This window comes from Leptonotus elevatus, chromosome 21 (genome assembly GCF_054856555.1).
Source record: "Leptonotus elevatus isolate MCC_2025b chromosome 21, RoL_Lele_1.0, whole genome shotgun sequence".
In the NCBI taxonomy this organism is placed as follows: domain Eukaryota; kingdom Metazoa; phylum Chordata; class Actinopteri; order Syngnathiformes; family Syngnathidae; genus Leptonotus; species Leptonotus elevatus.
Window position 1 is genome coordinate 6,248,029 of NC_141259.1, and position 26,303 is coordinate 6,274,331.

General features: G+C 36.0%; 1 protein-coding gene across 3 annotated transcripts in view; it reads left to right on the plus strand.

The window, feature by feature from the left end:
- The window catches only part of vav3a (vav guanine nucleotide exchange factor 3a), an 80,269-nt gene that overhangs the window by 6,763 nt on the left and 47,203 nt on the right, over positions 1-26,303 (plus strand). For all 3 annotated transcript variants that reach the window (XR_015092073.1, XM_086066015.1, XM_086066016.1), the window contains exon 2: positions 8,586-8,702. Coding sequence is in view for 2 of the 3 variants with exons in the window: in XM_086066015.1 (XP_085922141.1) it covers positions 8,586-8,702 (117 nt within the window). In the remaining variant the exon portion in view is untranslated. The remainder of the gene's footprint in view (positions 1-8,585; positions 8,703-26,303) is intronic.

Genomic DNA, 26,303 nt, shown 5'->3' on the forward strand with positions numbered 1-26,303 from the left:
GCAGCCTCGTCAGGTGCACATTGCTGATACCAACACACTCGGCTAGTGCTAGAAAAGCGTATATACAACCAAAGCCTGGTGCATTTCAGCAGATTATTGACTCCATGGGGGCCAGTTGGGACATTTATGTACAAAGCGAAGTGATGGATGATTGTTGTCAATACTCCAAGTGGGAATTCCCTTGTTTGTGTAATGAGGACTGATAGGGGCGAAGTAAGACTTCCTGCATAGAATAGAAGTTGTACTGATGACTTCTGAAACTCAATGCTCACTTCATTGAATACCTTTAGTTAAATCTCTAACCATATTGAATACAATACAAAAATTCAGCCTATAGAAATGAAATTAACAATCTTGGTGATTGTTTGCAGCGGTGTAAGCGAATCACTTCCAATGACATGATCGGTGTTCTTGTGGCAAACAGGATTCATATCACACGGCAGCCGTAATTCAATTAGCTCTACTAGCGGGGGATGGGGTTCAGGCTTTGTGTATATGTGGGGGTCACTGGGGTTAAAAATAAGATTTCATGGAAAATGGCTTTGGGAACATTTATTGGCAATGTGGGGGAGGTAGCATGCTGGGAAGAGTGTGCGTGTGTGTGTGTGTGTGTGGGGGGGGGGGGGGCTCTCGTCTCCTGATTGTCTTTACATTTAGAAAACTGGGAAGCATGGAGAATTGTATATTATTGAAAGTACAGCTGGTGCACTTGACATACTGTATATGTAGAACAGTTTGATGCTTGCTGATGTAAAGGAGTAAAAAAAAAAAGAGACGTGACTTTTTTCTATATATGTGTTGTATGTGAGTGCGATGACCAGCAGAGAGTGGATGAGAGATGAAAAAGGCTTTCAGTTCGTACTATTGATTTAACAATTGGATGGCTTACATTTTGGAGGCGGTAATGTCCCTCCGCAGAAAAACGCAGTTGAAGTGCCTGATTGATTCTCAGATGCGTGAATCTAAAACTGCATTAACAAATAGATAATGCTACGGATTTGAAATCCACATTTTGGATCACAAAGAATCACGTTATTTAGTGACACGTGCTCTGCAATCGAGTGGCGATCAGTCCAGGGTATCCAACCTGTCACCGAAGTCAACTAGAATAGGCTCCAGTTCACCTTGACCAAGATAAGCGGTACAAAATGGATGGATGGAAAAAGCATGTGGCTTAGTAACGCCAGGCACTTAAGCGGGATGGAAAAAAACGGTGAAGTCCCTCAAAGGAAATGTGATAAGATGTGATATGGAGGTGGACCCCGTTTGTGTTCAGTGTCGTGAAACTGGCTGGAAAAACGGTCTATAAAGACTACAGTCAGTAAACGAAGTCGTGATGTTTTGATTTGGTCAGTTCATCAACTCCATCCATTGCTGCTGTATGGAAAGTGACCAATGGACGCACAAAGTCAAATGTATGTCAGACCAACAATAAAGACTGTAATAGCTTCTTTTTTTTTTTTACATCAGCGTCTTCTTTTGTGCTGCTCCTCTCATTTCCTGGTTAGACAGCAGACAAAGGCTGGCTTCAACTATCTGTCGAATATCAGTTATGATATGACATCTTAAAAAAAAGAAGAAGCTTGACAGAAGATCATAAGATGTCAGCTGCTCCAGACAATTTCTTTCCACAGATTAAATATCCTTTGACACTAAGAAGAAATTGAATAGATTGACATACTGACATTTTTGCTTGTGTGAAAAAAAAAGAAAAAAGAACAACATCCATATCTTTTCATCACATATTCATATTTTGCTTAATCATAAGTCAAAAGGCACCAGATAGAATACTAGCACATTTTAATATTATATATTGCAACTAAAACCTAAAATGCATTTAATGAAGTGTCTGCAGAGTCTATATTGAGGCAGCTTTTAACCGTACTAAATTACAACCTTACCTCCGCAATCTGTTTGATGACCATTTATTGACATTTGTCAAGGTTCATGCAAAGCCAGACAAGCCTTTTAGCTGTGCAGCGTGCAGCGAGCGTACACAAACTGGATTTCATTACGCTCTACAATACGCACAGCGGCCATAAAAAGGCTTCAGCTTGTTGCTATGGAGCTTGGACTTGTATGAAGGAATACATAAGCAGAAACTGGATACGTATTGAGGACACAAAGCACCGCCTGACGGATATCAAAAAGAGCAGCAGTACGATGACTTGACTCTCAGGCCTCATTTTTGTTTGATATTCCAGATGGTTGGTCTATGATTAAATGTAGTGGTGGGATTTAAAGCTCTTTACACACTATTCTTTATAAACTTTGTATTTTTTCCCCTCTTAAATACTAAGTATGTGTGACTTCTTATTCTCCCAGTGGGGATATCTGGAGATGTCAGCATAAAATGCAGAAATACTGACATGTCTCCATTGTGTTTTGTGACAGCAATTTAGTCACATGATCGCATTAGACAGGCTTTTGGGGTTGCACCTGCATGATATGTATCTCATCCGTTCAACTGAATATGCATCTGGTGACTGCTTACTATATAACATACTTTCTTATAGTGATCTCCACTCGAATAAATGTGTTGTCTCTATCAGTCACCAGGTCCATCATCCACTTCAACTAATAAACTCCTTAAATAGCAGATTCCCTTATTCCATTCCACCCATTCTATAGCACTTTTGTTCATTGGGATTAGAGATGGTGCCATGCCATCTGATTTTGGGTGAGAGGTGGTGTATACCATCAAATGGTAACCATTCACACTCCCTTCCACACCTTTGGACAATTTAGAGCTGGTGTCTGTCAAACATGTATAATCAACTGAGACTGTAATAGTGTGCCAAAAATCATTGTTTTGTATGTACTTTTAAGTTCATGGTACCCATATTTGCTAAGTCATGCAAAACAAACTGATTATGTTTTATATAAAAAGCAACAGTTTTAATAACGCTTATAATGAAACGTCACAATCTTAATTTTTTTATTTTTAGGAAAGCGTACTTAGCAATAATTTGTTGTATTTTGGGGAAATGAAGGATGCAAACAAGTGCAACAATAACAGTTTAAACTGTATAAATTATTGTTGTCTCCATCTGAAGAACACGGAAGAGGCTGTTGTTTCAATCTACTTTTTTCTTGTACTCCCATTCTTAACTCTATTCAACTTTATAGAGCACAACCAAAGCTATAATAAAATCTAAGATCAATGTAAAAAAACACTATTAGTAATAATGAATAACAACAATAAATAAACTCCACACAGGAGGCCCAAAACAGAGAATCAAATCCAGAACCTCAAGTGCAAGGGAGACGTGATAAGTACCAGCCAACTCTTCTGCGCTCCCTTTTCCTAGCACAGAAAAATGCTAGCCTTCATGATAGCCATGTTTTCACACAGTGGTAGGCTAACAGTTAAGATTGGTACAATATACGCTACATCCAGAATGTCCAGTTCCATTCAGATACTGTACAAGAATTGGAACAAATAAAGGCCAGCTCTCTCGACTTAACTAAAATGCTCCTGTCTACTATTTGAGGAAAACAGTAACTGACTGTAGGACTAAATGTCTTTCAAGATCAAAGAGCTCAAAAGCTCTTTGTTCAGATCATTTTCACGCTTAGCTCACTTGCTACCTTATTGGATGGTTTGTTTGTTCCCCCCCCCCCCCCCCCCCCCCTCATCGTTCATAGTTGGATTTTTACCTACAGATTACTTTTTTGTGTGTGCATTGATTAGAACGGATGTTCCCATCGAATTGGTAAGGATATGCTCATTAATAATATTGTGCTTGTGTATGTTCATATTACTGTATACAATGATGCCCTGTTTACTGATTTTTTTCCCAGATCACTATTCATGAATTGTATTTTCTGATTAACTTTTTAGAATTTGCACTCATTGAAGCATACTGTCGTATTCATAGCTGCTCTGCTCAAGCGCACACCCTCTTCCTGATGAAAATGCAACATAGTGTATTTTTTTGGGTGTGTGCACATTTTGTTGTGACACAAGCAGCATTTGCAGCATTGTTTTCTGTGTACTACTTTGTGCTGCTTCCATTTGTCTATTTCGGACTATAAGATTTTGTTTTCGCTCATATTTGTTCTTCTCTGCCTCCCTGAACATGCAGTGTTAAGTTTGACAGATTGCTCGCAGTTGCTGCAAGCTGTTTATTTGCCAGAAATGTTCTTTCCAATGTACAGTATTTTAAACACATCATCACTGCCATTACTAGCCAATAAGTCTGCTATCTTATCTTTTAGCATAACTGGATCAAAAATGACCTTTAGAGGTCAATTTCTGTCAATATCTTTGTAATAAAAATGATCATTAATTATAATTTGGTATTGCAGGTATTCCTTGAAAAAAACAAAAAACATTTTTGCCATCCTGACATTTTTAACTTACCATGTACACGTTTTATAATATATTGTTTTTTGTATTACTACACCAAAATTCTATTAAGTGGGTAAAAAATGATCCACATACATTTCCCAAATCTAAACGAGACGAACAAGATTATTCTAGAACGGTGTGGTACGTTTACAAGTTTCCGACGTTGTAGAAGTATCCTGAAGGCACCGTTTTTTTGCGCGGATAGACAGTTTTGAACGTGCACGTCGTGTGATGTGATTCTGCCCTCAAAATGTCCTTTAAGCTGTTTAGTTGCATCCTACTTGGAGTTTACGGTAAAACTAAACACACAACAAGAAGAATTACACTCATTGTGTATTTAAATAGAATATCTTTCGTTTTAAAAACATCGCCAGTGTTAATGGTTAATTAGCATCAACAGCATCATCATTTAGTGTCGACCTCCGGGATACTCTTTCAAATAACCAATATTCGAACGCCAAAAATTGAAAAGATGAAAAGTGTCTGCTACTGCCTAATAACATATGCCTAATAATAATAACAGCCTATTTTCGCTGATATAACCGAAAAATAACTGACTGTCTCTCAGCAGCCACACATCATGCTATAATATAACCTATTCATGGCCAACCTACTGTCGTATAATCATGGTAAAATATCAGTTAAAAGCAGGCAAATAATAATAATAATAATAATAATAATAGTAGTAATAATAATAATAATAATAATAATAAAAGTACAAAGAGTTAAGATGAAAAAAAAAGCATGATAAAGAAATAGGGGAGATGCTTAATAACTGTTTGAATGTGTCCAAAATGCAAATAAGCAAATGAGTGGATGTAGCAAAATGTCACGTGTTTTTTTTTTATAAGGTCATATTATAAACAAAACAAAAACAACCCCCCCCCATATATATATAACAAAACATAATTTAATACTAATAGTTAGTTCAGTTCATTTTTGGCCCAGTTATGGAAAAGTGTTCATGCTAACTATAAATGGAAAACATTAAAGGCATTGGCAAAGGGAACAAAACAATTCATCGACCTCCAGCATGATGGTGCGTGACATCACAGGAAAACTGTCTATATAGACAGAATTTCAATTGCATTCCCTCTTGATCTCAATACGAATGCTTTTAGCTAATCAAAAATAGCTTGTAACTGTCAAATCATTTTTTTTTCAGTCTTGGTAGTGATCTGCACTCTTGCTGTCTTACATTTGGTTTATTAGTGCTGCCTGTGGAAAGTTCTTCTTTGTCCGCAGATCGTTGAAGCCGGCCTGACACACTCTGCTTCATATGTGATGTGTGAAGCTGCTTCCCTTAGATAATATACGGAATCCTGGGGGACAAGATGTGCTTGTCTGATAAAATAGACTGATGTGTACAAATGTACACATTCAATAATACACTTACTGCGCTCATTTGAAGCTAGCCTCCTGCTCTTACGCGACATCAGGAACTCATTGGCTCTGGGGCGTTTTTCTTTCCTGTGAAGATGTCTCTGAAAAGTAATTCAGTTGGAGTAGAAACGTATTTCATGTTATGCTCCATTCAGACAAATCAAATTGTGCATTTTATATGAGTGAAGGTGTGTTGTGAATAATAGAGTAGGTCCTGCAGCTTTTCACCTTCAAGCGCTTTGTTTTCTGAGATGTCAATGAATACATTTTCTCACAGTTTTATTCTAGATATCTGTTCATTGGTTCAGGACAAATTCAGTTAAGACAGATGTAATATTTTGAAGGTAAAGGAAATGGCGGGAAGCTGAACAATACCTCAATTCAAACAATTCCAAATAATAGTGGTTTGCTAGGACAGTAAAAAAAAAAAAAATCAGAATTTTTGGTAGCATACGAAAATAACCAATGGCTACCATGCAGCATTTTAGCACTTATCTATTTGCAATAAACAGTTTATTTTCCATAATAGTCAAAATATTACAGCTACTGAACGTAGAATATTCAATTTCGAATTGCTACTGCCACCTGTTGACCAAAAATGGAACTGCACCTCTCTTCTTCACATACACACCGCACACATTACGTCACATCCGCAGACAGGCAGAATACATTTCAGTCATACATGGTCAAATAAAAAGGCTACTGTAAATATATTTTTTGGGGGAAAAGTTCCATATAGCAGCTTTAAATGCAGCAAGCAACCACTACAGTCATTATAAAATAGCATTGCTAAAGACATCATACATGCTGGTGTCTATTTATTTTAGTTTTGCAAAGTGTGTTACTTTAAGTGCAACGACAGTGTCATTGAAACTTGTTTGCATTAATCTTGCTCTGCAAATACTTCCGTGAAGTTTTTAGCTTAGTACTGTACATTTAAAACACACTTCATTTGTATTCATGAAATCCAGTTTTCACGTGGACATTTAATGACTACTAACGCACAATACAGTTCACATCATTGATATATTCTTTGCGGAATGCATATTTACACGTGAGGTCATTTGGTTAAGCTCGTCCCATGAGTGTGGGTGGATAGTGATGACGCAAAAACATCACTTCCTGAAAAAAAGTTCTTTCATCAGCATGCTCCTCAGTCCCATCCTGTATCAATTACAGGAAGGAGAGCAGCCGCAAGCCAGAGATACGTGTTGGCTAACTTCACTCTGGCGACACCTTCCCCTTCACTCCCCGGCCGCATTACTGCTTTCCTTATAAAGACGTATCGCCGTCTGAAAGGAAGGTTTCGGTAAATCGGACTTAATACCAGAACTTAACTTCACAGTTTTATCAATTTCATTCCAGGTTTTGGCAGTTAGCATTCCAATACAAGCTCACTGAGATTATTAGGCTCAAAATTATGCCCCTACAACTTTTAAAATGTAATCCATTACAGTTACAAGTTACCTGCTAAAAAATGTAGTTAGTAACGTAATCCAAGTACCATAATATTAAAATAATGTAACTGGATTACTTTTGGATTACTCCAATATTGAGTATGCTCATGAAGAAAAAATAAAAATAAATATCACCACAATATATATTCAATACAATGTGCCCCTGCTATTTGCAGGTGATAGGGACCCGAGCAGCCTACAAATAGCAAAAATCCTAGTGTAATTAAAAGGCATGTAGGCTATTGATTGATTGATTGATTGATTGATTGATTGATATATGCTGTTTTTGAACTGTCACTAAAAGCAACCACACCTCACAGTTTGATAGACAGACAGACAGACAGACAGATAGACAGATAGATAGATAGATAGATAGATAGATAGATAGATAGATAGATAGATAGATAGATAGATAGATAGATAGATAGATAGATAGATAGATAGATAGATAGATAGATAGATAGATAGATAGCCGTGTATATGTTGTGTATGATGTTTAAATAGTGAATTGGTGGGAGGAAGATTTGTTTGGAAGGTGTAACTCACATTATGGTTGTAGGCTAGCGGGCTAGCTAGCAAGAAGCTACAGCGCATAGCATGCCGCTGGACTATCAGCTCAAACTTTTGCTCCAAGTAAGTTCTAGTAAATACCGGTTGCAATTTGCTCCTCCAGTAGCAACGGTCCCACTCGCGCAGGCGTGCACGCGCTCTCTCTCCCTCTGTCCTTCTCTCTCTCTCTCTCTCTCTCTCTCTCTCTCTCTCTCTCTCTCTCTCTCTCTCTCTCTGTCTCTCTCTCTCTCTCTCTGTCTCTCTCTCTCTCTCTCTCTCTCTCGCTCTGTCCTCTGTCTCTCTCGCTCTGTCTCTCTCTCTCGCTCTGTCTCTCTCTCTCTCCCTCTTTCGCACTTTCTCTCATGGTAGAAATTGCAACCCCTCGAAGTAATCCCCGTTTTTAATAAATGTACCTGTAAACTGATTACATGTTTTTTCCTGTAACTGTAATGAATATAGTTACATATTTTTTTTTTTTGCAATCTGATTACATAACGGCGGTACATGTATTCCGTTACTCCCCAAGCCTGCCTACAACTTATGTAAATAGCTTCTAAAGAGAGAGAGAAAAAATAATGAATACAATTTCACAACTTAGTCACTGTAATTGTAATTATGAACATTTGTAGAGAAACTCATACTGCACTAGCATTATCTGCTATGAATAAACTCGTCCCTTCCAACTCAACACAAAGTTACTTGGTCTGCGTCTATTCAGCAACACGTAGCGCAGGTAAAATAAAACATTGAGAAATGGGTAGTATTTGGTGCAAATAACATTGCTTGTATGTATAGATGTACAGTTTCTTCATACACTGATGATGTTTCTCTTCCCAACCTAGTTCCTGTGCCTGAAGAACATCAGGACTTTTCTGTCAGCCTGCCACGACATCTTCGGCATGAAGAAAAGTGATCTGTTTGAAGCCTTTGACCTTTTTGATGTCAGGGATTTTGGAAAGGTAAGGCACGCATGTTTAGTGACATGGAAGCAGATGGTAGCTTGTTGAAATACTTGGGAGAAGTGGCATGTACAGTATTTAGCTTCTGTCCGTGCTGTCCAAGGGTTCAAAAGTATGCGGCCATTTTGCCTCTGCCTCGAAAGGGACGAAACCTGTCAGTCAAAAGACATAAAAAAAAGAAGCTGTTGAAGATTGCAATGAGTGGATCCCTTCCTGAATAGTCACGATGCTTGTATAGATAAAAAAAAAAACAATGCTAATGCTAATGCTAATGTTAATACCGGTAATATAAAATAGTGGTTTATTCAGAACGTAGCAACACGAGAGATAAAACTTTTATTTCCAGTCATATTTCAAATATTTGGTTTTGTTAACCAACTTAGCGTTGGTTGCATTTCTAGTACCAACAGGTGTGTTATAACTTATAATACGGTTGTCTTTGAGGGTTCAGTGATGAAATGAGTAGATAATAATACAATTGTGTCTGCTAGCTATGTTTTTTTTGTGTGCAATTGTATTTGTAAATAAATTCTTGGAAGTTTAAGTAAATTGACTGTCTTTCGAGAAGCGTAATAATAGTTCTGTGTATGCTAAGAACGATGCTAGGATGTTTCATTCATCTTAGCATGCACATAGTCATATTTCAGCAGCTGAAACCAGCCGTCCATCCATTTCTTACTGCTAATCCGGTTCAATATCATGGTTGAACAAGACCCTATCCCAGTTGATTGCGGGGTAAAGGTGGGGTAGTCTACTGGTCACCAGTCAAAATACAGACAAGCATTCACTCTCACATTCACACCTTGGACTGTGAAGCAGACTCATTTATATATATATATATATATATATATATATATATATATATATATATATATATATATATAAATATATATATGTGTGTGTGTATATATATATATATATATTAATTTGGGGTGTGAATTGCCTAGTACCTGGCTATTCAATTCGTATCACGATTCATAGGTCACGATTCGATTTGATACCGATTAATCCCGATACGAATCTATAAATTGATTAATGCGTTTTTTTTAAACTCAAATTGAGAAAATACTAATCAGTAAACTTGTACATGTACACTGTAAGATTTGTATGAAAATGTATTGATTTATCTGAAAATTCAGCCATATAACTGAGCCACTGCATTTAAACAAACAGGTTGCAGTCTGTTTCATGTTTGAACAGCACTGAAATAAAATATTAAGGCTTAATGTTCCATTAATAGAACATTCTTCCATGCTTAATGTGTAAATCCTAATCCTAAATAAGATGTTTTGTTGAATATTCCCATAAAAAAATGTATGTTTAAAAATTGATTCAGCCGCATATCGAATCGATTGGATAATTGCGCGCTGTAATATCGCGATATATTGCCGAATCAATTTTTTCTAACACCCCTAATATATATATTTGTCAGGCTTTCAGTCTGTCATGCTTGCAATGTTTAGTCATGCACTGTATAGAGTTCAACTTGCAATTTTGGTTCCCCCCTAAGCTAACGTTCCTGTGACTGTGCTTTGTGTTAACATTATTCTCTTTTAACTGAAAACCTGCCCTGAACAATCTGCCTATTGCAACTTTCTTAAACAAAATCTGAAATAAGCAGCAGCATGACACGGCATTTTAATCACTTCCTCTCATTAGGGGGAAAACGTCTCAGCCAGCTGTCTGTAGGGGGTTAAAAAGTCTGGACAAGGGTTCATTACTTTTGATAAGGTAGCTGACTCTATGCTTGGAAAGCTGTAAGAGTGTCTGCAGTTCTTTGACAAGCCTGCGGCTAAATCCGACATGTCCCCAGGAGGTTTAGTTAGAAATCTTCTGGCCTCGATACCGGCACGTGTTTTGATTTTTCTTTTTGAGATTTTTTGCAGGGTAGGGACTTAAACAAGAAACACATATATATACAAACTCATTAAATATCTTAATGAAGTCAGCATTCAGTTCAAATCAGTTTTGTGAAAAATCCATCAATGTTTTTTTTCAACGTGTGATATTTTCAAACAAAGCAATAAGACCCTGTCACCTGATGTTCCCATTTATCATAATGATTTCATTCAGTTTGGTACGGTTGACTTTTCAGCTTCAATCATAGATTTACATCACAGGGGTTTCAAAACCGTCGATCTGTTGTCTAAAGACGTGGTTCAACAATTTGGGACGTGAATAAATCCCACGTTGTGCTGTGTTGTGTGCTTTGCCTTTCTCAGGCCTTAAAGTAGTCTGTTCTCATGAGAATGTAACAGCAGTAGTTATGCACAGCAATTAGCAGCAGAAACCACACAAAGATTCAGGCTATTAGAGCTTAACGGCTTTATTAATGAATCTCACGATTCAAATAGAGCATACACTAATTTCAACTGTAACAGCTTTGAAATCGTGGCAAAATATAACCTCTTTTTTTTCCCCAGCGAACTATTGTGGATGATGACATGATATTTTTTTTTTAATGAGAATATTCTATTTATCGCTAAGGTCTGCTGTATAGCCATCCAATTATTTTCTATACAGCTTCTCCTTAGAGCAGTAAACATTGTGGAAATATAATTACTAGCATAACTTAAATACTTAAATAAAACATGTGCGGAATATTAGAAAGCCTTGAGCTTGAGGCAGGTTTATAATAAAAAAAGGTTGCCAGTGCAAGTCAGTCAATAATTATTACTATTACAGTATATAAAAATTCAATGAGATGCAAGAGTCTCTCTGCATGTTTTGAATTCCTGTTTCGATGCCATTGTAGTAGCGAAGAGGTGTTTCTATAGGAGATGTCTTTGTGGATGTAGATCGACTTACCTTGACTTAGTTGAGCCAGAATGATATGTTTATTTTGCATCAACAAATGATTAAACAACATAGTCCACACAATCAACCAGATTCTTGGTCAAATCAATTATAATGCGAGTCTTTAATGATATCGATAATCAGTGCTCTCAGAAAGTGCTTCAAGGCTGTAAATAAGGAAAATGTAAAAAAAAAAAAAAAAAAAAGTCTCTCTGAACACGCTCGAGAGCTTTTACATCCGTTCTTGTGACATACGTGATTCAAATGCAAATGCTTTTTTTAAAGGTCCTTTTTCACATTTCCGACTGTGATTCCAGTTGGCCCAGGCAGAACATTTTTGATGACTCTCTTGAGTGACTCCTACATTGCCCAGAGTAAATTTTACATCCCTGAAATTAGACAGCAAGCCGGCTACTGTAATGCTCGCTTGGCTGGCTCTGCAGAAGCTAATGGAGCAAGGAGAAGCGGGAATGGGCTAAGCTGCCATATTTTTTTTTTGGTCTTAAAAATAGCAGCCTTGCCCTCCCTATGAATAAAACATCAATTGTCTGTTTATTGTAGCGTTCATATAGTGGAGGAATCACATGAAAAATTCACCTTGGTAAAGTTCAAATCCTCCTGACCTTTGCCTTTAAAATCTGGGATAGAACCCATTAGCAAAAGAGCATTCCCTCATGGGGTTGATAGATTTGAGAAAACATGACAAGACTGGAACTAAAAGCGGCTGGATGGCGGCTGGATGGCGGCTACACTCGTTCAAAGCTGCAGAACACTGCAGTGCTACAAAACACGGTCATGTGCATCAAATTTGTCTGTGGTTGTTGGTCCTCGCTACAAGAACATCTGGTTTACGCATCTGTCTTGAAGGATTTTTGGGGTTCCTCAGGGAGCAGATTCCTTGCATCAACGTGCAAACATTAACTCTGACGTTGGCACCTGCAAGTGAGGGAGAATCAGGTGCATAGCAAAGTATTTCAGAAAGCTTTGGAATTCCCTTGCTGTGACAATTTAAAGTGATCTCACTCATTTCTGACTAAACACTTGTTTTAAAATTGCATTCAAAATGCTGACCCGACATTTCCATTCAAAGTGTCACATGATGCACAATTTACTAGTACTTGGAAAATATTGTCATGGAGTTTTTTTTTTTTTATGTCGAAACCCCGCTGCCTCCTTAGTACAAATCCAAGTGTGTTTTCTGCGAGTCTGCATCTCGTCTCATTCACTCATCTCATCATTTGACAAATATGGTTGCAAATTTGCATTCAGCTTTTTGCATAGTGAGTAGGAAAGAATTCATTGACAAAATACAACTGAACCTTTAGAGCAGGGGACACAATGAACACATGAGCAGCCTGCAGGCCAGTTCTAAAAATAGCTCACCAATGATATAGGACATTGTGACTTCCTAGGAATGGTGTAGAAGTGTTCATAATAAAATAATAGCAGAAATGTATAGAGCATTTTAAAAACAATGTTTTGCATATTGGTATTTATGTGTTTCCTACTTTGTTAAATTGTTGCTGATAATTGTGGGAAATCATTTAACATGACTTCGCATTAGGGGTGTAAATCTTTGAACGTCTCACGTTTCGATTCGATTCCGATTTTTGGGTCTGCAATTCGATTCAGAATCGATTTTCGGTTGAGAACGATTTTTGCTTCAAAATAATTTGATTGACAATGATTTTTGCTTCAGTTTATAGATGTGCAAAGAATCGTAATTATCTACTCCAGTCAGACTCGCTACTCGCGGCACTTTTATCACTCAAAAGAACGGCTCCACGCTGCAAAAAAACAACTTTTATTGGACTTTTTCCTTCTACTCTCTAATGTGGCTACAACTTAACAGTGTATCAGAACGTGTGGAACCACACTGCCCCTATGTGGCCAAATTGAGTACAACATGAGCAGCGCTCCCAATAAAGGCACACACAAACAAAGGCAAGACAGTATAAAATAATTTAAATAAAATAGATTCTGAATCGTACTAAATGAGAATCGCTATTCTTATGAGAATAGATTTTTTGGCACACCCCTACTTCACATACAGTATATGTAATATATATATATATATATATATATATATATATATATATATATAAAATTCACTATTATATTATTTGCGATCATGTATTTCAGAAGTGGTTGTCAGACTAGTAGCTCTTTGCATTAATCCAGTGGTTCTTAACCTGGGTTTGATCGAACCACAGGGGTTTGGTGAGTTAGTCTCAAGGGTTTGATGGAGATCAAGACTCACACCCGACTTAAATGATTCGTTATGATATTCCCTGCTTGGCCATTATTAGCCGCAGGTGTTCACACGCTATATTGCTTGGCCTATCTGCGCAATGTGCTCAGTAGTCGGCTTGTGGCTGTTGTGATGGTACGTCGTGTGATTTCTTTATTATTGTAATCTTTTCATAATATACACTAAATATGTTGAGCAAAACAAAAAAAGAAAGTGGTTGGACAGATACGTGCAATATGCAGACACATTTATAACGGAACGTATGGCTATTTTCATTCAGTGCAAAACTTATGTCTTTAAAGCGGTTCGCATTTAACAAAGCATTATGACTCTCTTATGTCAGCCTGAGTGGAATCTTCTCTCCTCTATAATTCTCGGCAGCATTTTGAAGAGCGTGGAACATGCTGAGGTTGAGTGTTCTTTTGGGTGAGGGGTGGTAGAAAAAGACATCAGAGTGCAAAGCAAAAATGAAAAGGAAGCACGAGATGGAGGTCTATTGATTAGTTATTTTCCCCTCAGGTATCAGTGATATGTTTAACAGTGGAAATCCACTAACACAGTAATATATCCCCCGACTAACTTGCCCTTCTTCTCCCCTTCCTCCCCCCCGTTGCCCTTCAGCTGTTCTCTATCTAGACAATTTGTGTGACCAGATATCATATGTCATCTGTGTTAATGGATACTTTGGCGGTATCTTTGCAGCTTTTGCTTAGCTACTGTGTGGTCTACATTTTCATTGACACATTTCCCGCCACGGCTTATGTTGGCCATGCAGGGTTTAGCAAATAGCATACTTGTCTTGCTCACAATGGGGAAACATTCCCATGCTGACATTTTTAAGTCGACAAAGTGATTTATTGTCAGTGTAACGCTAGATTGTTCCTCTGATGCATTTCTAGTAGCGTAATAGTATGAGTATGTATTTTCTTGGCGGCAGATGTTCCTCTCCAGTGCATTTCAGATTGTTAAAAGTAACCAACAACACTTATGCTAATTTAAATACAGTACAAAATCAATTTACATACTGCACTAAATTAGAGCAGTCTGCTTGTTTACTGGATTTGTAGTGTTTTCCATTTTGTGCTGCTCTTTACTTCCCGCACAGGGTTATAAATTTTGTATCGAAATTTCAACAACGTGATAGAAGCTTTCAAGTCACTGTGCTCAAAGGTCTGTGGGTAATTCATGGACTCCTGACTTACATGGCACTTGCATCTACTTGAGTCACACTTCTGTTGGCCTTCTTCAAGCGTGAATGCACACACAAATGTGCAAACACTACACGCACGCACAACTGAGCGCCAGCGATCTCTCTGCCTCTTCGCCCACCAGCTGCAGCTCCGAATTGTCTGTGATTGTTTCAGGGCGTACGAGGGAAATGTGTTTGATGATTGCGGACGTGCGTTTGATCCGTGTGTGAGCACATTGAATGGCTAAGCTGTGACAACTACCACCTGATGGCATGAAGGAGGGCCCTGAGGGGGTGGTTCACAAGAGATTTTTTTTTTTACATTTTGCTAAAAATACAATACATGCAACAAAATAAAATTCAACCTGGTGGTTGTAGTGTGCTCCTTAAAACATCAGCTGAATATATTTCTCACTTCCCAAAGGGTTGCGTTATATTGTATGTCTATTGATTCGAGCTGTATTTTCAAGTCTCATACCGTGGACCTGCTGATAGTTGAACACAATTTGTTCGGAGACGGTGGTTGACGCCTGATTTGTGTAGAGTTATGGGGAAAAAATTTCCAATGGAAAATAATGGCAACAGAGAGAATCTGTTCACTAACAGTAGTGGCAATTTCGTTTAAGTCACATACACCCTCACTGTCACGTTATGTCAAGTGTTAAAATAATGTTACTCCTAATATTGTTACTGCTGTTTTTAACTCATTCACTGTCATTGACGGCTATTGATGTCAAAAATTCATTTGAACTATTTCTTTTAATTAAATCCCCCCCCCCCACTTTTGTTAACAAGAGTATGAAAACCTAGAATTTGTTTTTATTGTACATTTAGAACAGATATTACATATTTACAAATTGTATTCGCCTGACGCCTCTAATTTTTAATAATATTTTCTTCTTCTTTAAAAATAGAAGAAAAGATTAAAAAATAAATTAACAAAAGTGGAAACAATCTTAAACTAAGAGAAATAGTTAAAATAATTTTATGACGTCTATAGCCGTCATTGGCAGTGAATGTTTAACATTTTTTCCCAGTTTTGTTAACAAGAGTATGAAAACCTAGATTTTTTTTTATTATACATTTAGAACAGATATAAAATTTGTGATTAATCGTGAGTAAACTAGTGAAGTCATGCGATAAATTACGATTACAAATTTTATTCGCCTGACGCCCCTAATTTTTAATAATCTTTTCTTCTTCTTCTTCTTCTTCTTTAAAAAAAATATATATATATTAAAAAATAATTTAACAAAAGTGGAAAAAATGTTTAACTAAGAGAAATAGTTAAAATTATTTTTTGGACATTTATAGCTGTCATTGGCAGTGAATGTTTAACATTTTTTTCCACTTTTGTTAACAAGAGTATGAAAACCTAGAAATGTTTTTTTTATTGTACATTTAGAACAGATATAAAATTTATGATTAATCGTAAGTTAACTATTGAAGTCATGTGATTAATTACAATTCAAAATTAGCAACATCAGGCAATTAAAATTATAATTAATTGCATGACTTCATCAGTTAATTAATCACAAATTTTATATCTGTTCTAAATGTATAATAAAAAAATTACGTTTTCATACTCTTGTTAACAAGAGTGGGAAAAAATGTTAAACTAATAGAAATAGTTCAAATGGATTTTTGACGTCTATAACCGTCAATGGCAGTGAATGAGTTGACACATTTCAACACTCAGAACTTTGAGCATGCATATGAAGAAGGTGACGCTTTAGTGCTTTGAATGGGAGTACACACTCTCTTCTTCTCTTCGTCTCAGGTTGCTCCTCTCTTAACAGCCTCTGTAGCATGTGATGCTTTGTTTGGAGTAAGTGCTGCAAAGAAGCCACAAAAATCCAAAGAAAAGTACTAGAGAGTTAATTCTCTTATACTCAAACCAAGGTCCTGTGAGTTTTGCTGACTCATCATATGGTGTGTGGTTTTCCTCCAAGTTTTTGGTCAAACTCTAGATTGTGCGACTTTATTGGCATTCAGCTTTGTTTGGCAACCAATGCCAGTTTTGACATGAAATGGTTAAGTGGTTGAACAGATTTATCATCCATCCATCATTCCATCTTGACCTGAATGTGTGCTTATGTGTGTGTGTGTGTGTGTGTGTGTGGGGGTGTGTGTGTGTGTGTGTGTGTGTGTGTTTGGCCGTACATACAATACTAGTTGAAAGGAAGCCTCCTACTGAGTTCATAACAGCAAACCTGCAGGGAAGAGAGAACATCCAATAAAAAATGCTTTTACTTGCAGTACTGAATGGACATTTTGAACTTTTCTCAGTAAAATAATACACTGAATCCTGAATAAAGTGCAAATGTAGTTATATTTACCGTGTCTAATACAGCATTTTACTTTTTTAGTTTTGCATAAATTAGACACAGTTTAAAATGGATTTGAGATGTCAAAATGCAGTTTGTAAGTACAGTGCACATTGAATGAGGTCAAGGTGGAATCTGTTTTCTGGCACCTTGGGGAAAAGGCAACATTTTTCACTCCCGCTGGTTGTTGTAGTGTAGAGGATACATGGCAGATATTTATAAGCCACCGCTGGGTCTGGGCCAGCCGGTGTGCATATGACGCTGAACCACCGTGGACAGGATCAAAGACCACAAAGGATGAACTGCAAGTCTACAAACGAGTCTCCCTCAACTCACTGTCCTACTTTCCGACAGCGTTTTCTCCATTTTCACTACTCACTGCTCCGATAGCTGGAACGACAGGGATAGTGTATTCAGTGTAACTGCATGATTTAGAATTGAGTTTAAATATTGGACTCACCATTTACAGTGCAGACTTACTGTATCAGATTGTGGGGAAACCCGGTTTGGAACGCGTAAGGTATTATTTGATGATCGCTGTCAGAATGAGACATCGTGTCACGGTACATGGTATTGTGTGCGGCAACTGTACGGATGTGATAACAGTTATAATTCAGACTTCAGTCCTGCTTCTGACTGTACAGTATGAGGTGCCCTTCAAGTTCACTCTCTAAATTTGGAGGAGGAAAAAAAAAAACTGGCTCCATGGAGTAAAACCACTTTTCCCCTGAGCAATTTCTGGCTCAGTGTAAAAGACAAAAGTATGAGGAGGTTTATATTCAATAAAGTGCAAGCCGCTGTTTCCCACATTTTTCAGAAAATATTCATTTGCGTCTTTGATGAAGTGCTGAAGGCAGCATCTGCCATCATTCCTGTAACAATGAATAGGATCTCATAGGGGTGTTTATGATATTTCAAGCTATGTCAGAGAGGTTTTCCTGGACCATAAAGATTTCAGGGGCTGTGCATTGTATGCCATTTATTCATTTTACAGATGCTCAACGCTTACTATGGAGCTTTATTTTCCCTCCCTTTCCCTGTGTTGCTTCCCAGAGGTGGAGGTGGAGTAGGTGGATGCATCCTTCAAAGTATGTAGGAATCACATCAACCTTCTCCACAGTAATGTGAAGAAAACATCCCATGCGTATACTATAGTATCTAACAATATAAAATAATAATTTTACTCCCCAAATTTACATATTGAGCTCTATATTACCTATCGCCTTCATATATTTGTGTTGGAATCAATCTGGACAGTTTTATCTATAGTTTTTTTCAAATGATATTCAGTGAAAAATCTGTGTTACTATTTGGTGCTCTGCAAACTGCAAGTTTGTGACGTGTATCTTAATTTATTTGGTTTATTTAGCTAACTGTCCTGCGATTGTCCAGGCGTACTGCGCTTTTTTTTGTTTTGTGTCAGCTATGATGGACTCAAGTTCACCTTGAGGACAAGCTGTAAAGAAAACGGATGTAGTTTTGTTGGAGTTGTGTTAAAATAATATCCTCAAGTCATAGCATCTCTCTCTCTCTCTCTCTCTCTCTCTCTCTGTAAAAGCTATAAACACAGTTTAGTGTATTTGTAATGGTTGCATGGTTTCGTTTTACTCTGACTCAAATTATTCTAGTCGTTTAGAATTGTGCACAGCTGCATGACTAAAAATGGGGAATTCGCTCTGTGAGCTCTTGAGCATATTCACTGCGTATTTAATTCTTCATGATTAGAATGGGGCATCCTTAGGGCATTCTTACTGATGCAAACACAATTATCCCATATAGATATGACGAGATGGTTATTTGCAGACATTGTTTGGAGGCAAACATCCTGAAGTTGGCAACACATTTGTTGCATAACAGGATGAACTGTGCTCTTCTTTCAATGATATGTAACTCTTAGCTTGTGTGTAATGTTTTGTTGCTTGTGTAGCATAATCTGGCATGTAGTATAATCTTTTTATTTATAAATTAAGATTTTTTTTAATTATTGCATAAAAACAATGACTTTATTTTCATAACCTATACTTGTTAAACAATTATTATTTTTTTCTTCTTACTATTTTCTACAAAGCTTGTAGCAGATAATTACTGTAATTCATTAACTCATTCACTGCCATTGACGGCTATAGACATCGAAAATTAGTTTAACATTTTTTCTACTTTTGTTAACAAGACTATGAAAACCTAGAATTTTTTTTATTGTACATTTAGAACAGATATAAAATTTGTTATTGATCGTGAGTAAACTATTGAAGTCATGCCTTTGCCTTTTGTCATTACAATTAAAAAATGTAATTGCTTGACGCAATAAAAAAAAAGATTTAAAAATTTTGGGCCGTCAGGCAATTACAAATTTCAATCGTAATTAGTCGTATGACTTCACTAGTTGACTCACGATTAATCACAAATTTTATATCTGTTCTAAATGTACAATACATTTTTTTTCACACTCTCGTTAACAAAAGTAGAAAAAAATCTTAAACTAATTGAAAAAGCTCAAATGAATTTTGGACGTCTATAGCCGTCAATGGCAGTGAATGAGTTAAAATGTAAATACCGGTAGATGAAATAGAAAGTGTATTTAATACACTAGCTTTGATCCATGTATACCTGTACAATTATTCTCATGTGAAATACAATTATTCAACAAAAAACACCAGAACTGACTCAGTTAAGCTGCAAAGTGAGCAGAAGTCAGCTGGCACCGGAAGTAAACAAAACTGAGTTTACTGCATACATTTCCAATTTGATTATAATGGTAAATGTTACAATATATAGCACATTATCTACACCATATGTCGTTCAAAACGCTTTACCAAGTCTTATTTCCACTTTTTTTTTAAACAACATACAGGAGGAGTGTGCCAAAACCGCGTCAACCTACGAGAAGGTTTAATTTTTTTTTGAGGATCTTTTGCCATACACTGGACAACGGCAGAATCTAGGTTGTTTTTCCGCTTTTGGTAAAGGTTTAAATTTGTTGGTATATTCCATTCACATATATTAGTACTAGCTAATAGGGTGTTAGAAAAAATCGATTCGGCAATATATCGCGATATTACAGCGCACAATTCTCGAATCGATTCAATATGCGGACAAATCAATTTTTAAACATACATTTTTTATGGGAAGATTCAACAAAACGTCTTACTTAGGGTTAGAATTCACACATTAAGCGTGGAAGAATGTTATATCAATGGAACATTAAGCCTGGATATTTTATTTCAGTGCTGTTCAAACATGAAACAGACTGCAACCTGTTTGTTAAATAAATGCAGTGGCTCAGTTATAAGCCTGAATTGTCAGATAAAAATGTAGAATTCAGGATATGGGAAAACGGTTCAGGATCTCCAGCCAGGTGAAATTATGTTTAGCTTGTTCTACAGTGATGTGAATTACAATCATGTCTCGTTAAATATGTGCCGTAATAGCTCTGGTCAATATCATCTACCCTCAGTGGAAGATGGTAATAAAATGGCTGACATGTGAATTACCATGATGAATCGTGGCGTGAGGTGCAGAAAGATGAATAACCCTGATTCCGCCGTTGTTTATGAACCTACAGCAGAAATGGCTGTGAATCAAATGTAAATGTCTTCAGCTTGCCACCAAAGTATTGTGCTTAAAAGGTTTGACAACGAGATTTTTGGAAAAAATACACATAAAATAAATAATAATAATAATAATAATAATAATAATAATAATAATAAATAATACAAATAATTATAATAATAATAATAATAAAAAAAAACATACAAAAATAAATTACATTTAAAAAAAATTAACAATTATAAATTTTAACATTTAACTATTTTAATTTTTTTTAAATGTAACATTTTTTTAACATTTTTAACATTTTTAAATTTACATTTTTTTATTTTAAAATTTAACAATTTAACAATTAAAATTTTTAAACATTTAAATACAACTTAACTCATACAGCCATTGAGGGTATTCAAAACAGAATTTTTCATCTGGTAGGATAAACAGTTACACCATTTTCTGTAGCTTTTGCACATCAGTTCAAGTTTGGTAAAGCTGTCTTTACATTAAACTACATTCTGGTCTTGTAAATGTACCATAAAGTGAATGAACACATCTTGGTGAATAAATATTCGTAGTCATCTATAAGGTTGATTTGTTCCAACATTTGGTAAGACACTGCTAGTTATGATAAAAAATAAATAAAAAATAAAAAAACAACATCAGTGGTTTACTCCACATGTCATCTACAGTGCAAAGTCTTGTTCAAAACATATCTGGTCACCACCCCAGAAAGGAGGTTTGAGTCAAACCACTGTGGCCCAGAGACCAAATGGGACTCAGAGGAGAGGTCTACAATGTGACTAAACAATGCAGCCTTGCTGACTTTGTTAATTTCATTCATGTTGTGACAATGTGTGTGTAAATTGGTTTCTGATTAGATGACTTCATAGTACTGAAAGAAAGAAAAGTTCAATTGTTCTTTGTCCAAACTTGCCATAGTAAGAGGATGTTAACACAGCTTCTAACCATATGTCCAATTGTGACACTCAGCTTTCTTTTGGAAGTGTGTGACTGACACAGCAAGATTAATTCCTCTGGGAAAAATAAACTGTCGAGGGTATGTTTTTTTTTTTACAGACTCATGCACAAAACAAAGGTCACACTTAAAATTGTGATGCTCTTTCAATTAATTCCAAATGAGACTGAAAGGAGCTCCTCAGTTAGTAGCTGTCGAAAACTTTTTCCAAATGCTGATTGAGCAATGCCTCAGGCAGAATACTCTCAAGTTTGTGGCTCAGTCAAATTTCAGTGGCAAGATAAAGAGTGTCACTTAATGAGAAGAAAAAAACAAGGTCTCATTTGGAAACGGGTGATATGATGACATCTTTAGCATGGCTGCCACTTAACATTAAATTTTCATTATAGCTATGAATTTAACAGCAATACATTCTGGAATAATATCTAAAGAAAACACATCTTGATTAGTATAACTATATATATACAAAATAATTTAAAGAACTTCTGTTAAATAAGTTAAATAAGCCTTCCTGATGATGTTACATAGTGAAGGCCAATAACAGCCCTGAAAGTCTTACATACATTTGTATTGTATTGTTTTTAACTGTTGACAGATTAGCACCATATAGATCCATATAAATCAAATTTGCTCCCAAAAACTTATCAAAACGTTCTATTTTAAATATTGCCATGGTCCCAAACATTTGTTTAATTTTTTTATATATTTTTTTAAATTATGCTTGAGGGTTTGATGCAGCCTCTGACATGAAGGGGTCGTGTAAAGCAATGGTAGTTATTACAAAAACAGCCAGCAGGTGGCAGCAGCGTGTAAGAGATCAACAAGGGCCCTGTTGCAAACAAGCTCTTTTTCACAGTGGTTTCAACACATTTGTGAATATTTATGAAACTTAGCTATATTCTAATGCTAATTGCTGCAAAACAGAAACAGATAGAAATATAGTTTTTTTTATAGGTTTTCATACTCTTGTTAACAAAGTGGATTTTTTTTTTAAACTAATAGAAATAGTTCAAATGAATTTTTGACGTCTATAGCCGTCAATGGCAGTGAATGAGTTAATACAGGTTTGTGAATAATGATGAAACTTATTCTAATGCTAATTGCTACAAAACGGAAACAGATACAAAAATAAAAAAATCCTAATGAAAGAAGAGACTCTAATCTTTCTTTTGGTAGGTTCCATGTTTTTATAGCAATAGCACACAATATTGTGGGCAAAATCCGTCAAAATCCAGTACAACAGCCGGGAGCGAAGGGGGTTGCTTCAGAGAAAATTTGCTGGGAGTGAATGAGTTAACCATTTTAACGGGGTCCTTGTGCCTCAATCGAGATATGCACTGTTTATTTCATGCATGTTGCATAAATAATAAAAAGCATACTATACAATCAGAGCATGACATGTGATTAACCCTTTGGAGACTTGAGCGTGTATCTCATATACAAGCATGCGTTTATCTGTGTGACATGTTTAAAGGAATGCTTGTTTATGTTGACAGTTGTAAGTTCCCTCCCTCCAGCTGTCAGCAAGGTGAAGATTTGGCAGATCAAACGTGTTTGCGCCTCAAGGCCTCAAGCTGTGTGGGAATATCAGCATATCCCAGTCAGTGTGCATGTGTGTGTCTCTACGTGTGAAAACAGTGTGAATGTGTGTTCCCCATATGCAAAATGTTCGTTTGTTATGAGTGTAAGAACACCGTGGGAGAGCAAAAGCAATTTCAAGGATCTGATTGCTGGAGAGTTATTGAACATTGTTGACTGTACATGTGCACAAATGCATGCGTACATGTCACCCAAGGGATTGGAGTCTGTCAGCACAGATGCCATTCACCTCGGTGGAAATTGTAGCAATTGACCTCATACTGCTGAGATGAAGCTCGTAGGCGGCAGTGCAAATCGTCATATCATATTCAGACTTTATACTGGGGTTGTTTATTTGACTTGCAGCAGGATCACATGACTGAGCTGTGTAAGTGTGCGACTCAAGTTAGTACGAGGACTTGGAGTGTCTTCAACTTCCACTGGGACGGATCTGTTCCAGTGTTTTCTTCTGGAAAATTCATTTTTGAGCAGGAGACATGTTAGCAGCTGGGCCAGTTGTTGAGTCATTACTATAGAGTGACAAAACCAGATAAACTTGCAGCAATGGACACCATGGAGTCATTTTGTGGAACATCGTCACGTTATTATTTGAATATTAGCGTAATCCAAACTTGCTAAAATAGATTTTTATTAGGTAAATATCAAAGCTATTTTGTTGATGATCAAACTTGCACAATTTCTAGGTCAGTGCCTTTTTAAATCCATATTTCTATTATATGGCTTTTATCAAATGAGATGTCCCGATTCTGATCACGTGATCGGAAATCGGGCCGTATTTTCAGTTGATTGGAAGAATACAATATGGGTTTTTATATACAATTATTTATAATTGTATTTTATTTTAAGTAAAAGCAAAAAACAACAACAGATATGCATATATTGCCAAAGAAAAAAAAACTACATACAGTATACGTTCTATACTACACCACATCGCAACAAGGCTGGAAAATAACAGAAGTAAACACAGCCAGTGGAGAAACGTTCTGGTAGTTGTCGCAGGAAACTAACGTGAAGCTAGCAACAATGAGGAACATTCTGTCTATGGAGGAACAAAACTGCCCAAATTAAAAAATAAATAAATGACTTAATAAATAAATAAATGAATAAAAGTGACAATACAAATAAAATAGATCGATATATAAAAAATATAATTCAAAAATTAAATACAAAAATATAAATGGAAATAAAAAAAAAACTATAATTATTTATCCATAAATAAATATAAGTAAAATAAATAAAAAATTAAAAAACAAGATAAAAAAATAATATAAACATAAAAATACATTTTGAAATAAATACAAAAATAAATATATAAATATTATTAAATATTAATCAATCAATAAAAACGGTCTGCTCTCACATTTATTTATTTCATGCTGCAGACGCTCTGTCAGGACGAAATCTGGGGGCGGTCCTAAGCATGTCTTTGGTTGGGCTCCTCATTTGAATATATGTATATATATATATATATATATATATATATATATATATATATATATATATATATATATATATATATATATATATGTGTGTGTGTGTATATATATATATATATATATATATATATATATATATATATATGTGTGTATATATATATATATATATATATATATATATATATATGTATATATATATTGTTGTTTTTATTTCCATTAATATTTATTTTTTGGATAATTTTTTATTATTATACTTTTATAAACATTTTTATTTTCACTTTGATTCATTTATGTATTTATTTAGTCATTTATTTATTTTAAATTTTGGCAGTTGTGGTCCTCCATACATGTCTGCAGTATGGAAATATTTATTGTGGAAAGTGGAGTCAGTGCAACAGAGACTTGCAATGTGTACAAATTGACCATTTTGCGTGGCGGGAAGAACAGCGCTGCGTTTAACACAGCAAATCTAATCCGCCACCTGAGAAACGTACATGTTTTGAGTTGAACCATTTGGAAATTACACCAGTGGAAAGATAGATTTACAGTGAATGCTTTGTATTCATTCTCCCCAATGAAGTTGACATTCTTACTGTCCATACTGGGACCTCGAAGGTCAAACAATATTTTCTATAATGCTGGTCAGATTTGTTTAGAAGCCAGGATAATTTTCCCTTAGGAAATAACTGAAATAAAAATAAATCATATGGTGAAACTGTCACCTTAATAAAATATTCATTAACCGTACGGGAAATTATTAATAATTGTGTCAGCTTCTTGATGGCTACACAAGTATAAACCATTTTAAATGAATAATAGATATTGATGCATCATCATCACCATTCCAGAAAGCAAGCAGGACTGAGGTAAAACGTGTGCCGCATTCCAACCAGCCCTACATCTGTATATCAAGGCCGGCTAATTATGTATTACGGGCGCTAATGATCCGTAGCTTTGATTGCCAAACATTAGCTCGCCTGTCTCTGAGCTTATCAGATTTTTAATGGCTTCTCACTGCGTAGGCTGGATCTTATACGCTGCTGCATCTGTCAGACAGACGTGGTGAACTAACAAACAAAAACAGCATGTATTTTTACATCTTCAGTATACTCGCTGGCGTAGCGTAAACACTGGCTACTTGATGTTGTGTTTAAAAAAAAATAATCTAACAGAATTGTTTTTTGACTTTGTTCAAACATGGTCTTCAAATTCAATCCAGAGGAGGATTTTCTGGGCAAGGAAACACACAGAGGGTGTCAACTTATGACAGTCATTAAGGCGTCAGTAAAACCGCAGTTGGTTTCAAAAGCCAAGTCCCAGTGTTTGTTTTTTCACATTCAGATGAAAGAATTCTAGCAGCCATTTGATGACACATCTTAAAAATCTCTCTCTTTTATTTCTGAACACACTTCCAATTTCAAATATGATCTATTAGATTACATTGAAAGATAGACACTTGTATGGTCGGTGCTGGATTTCCCTTT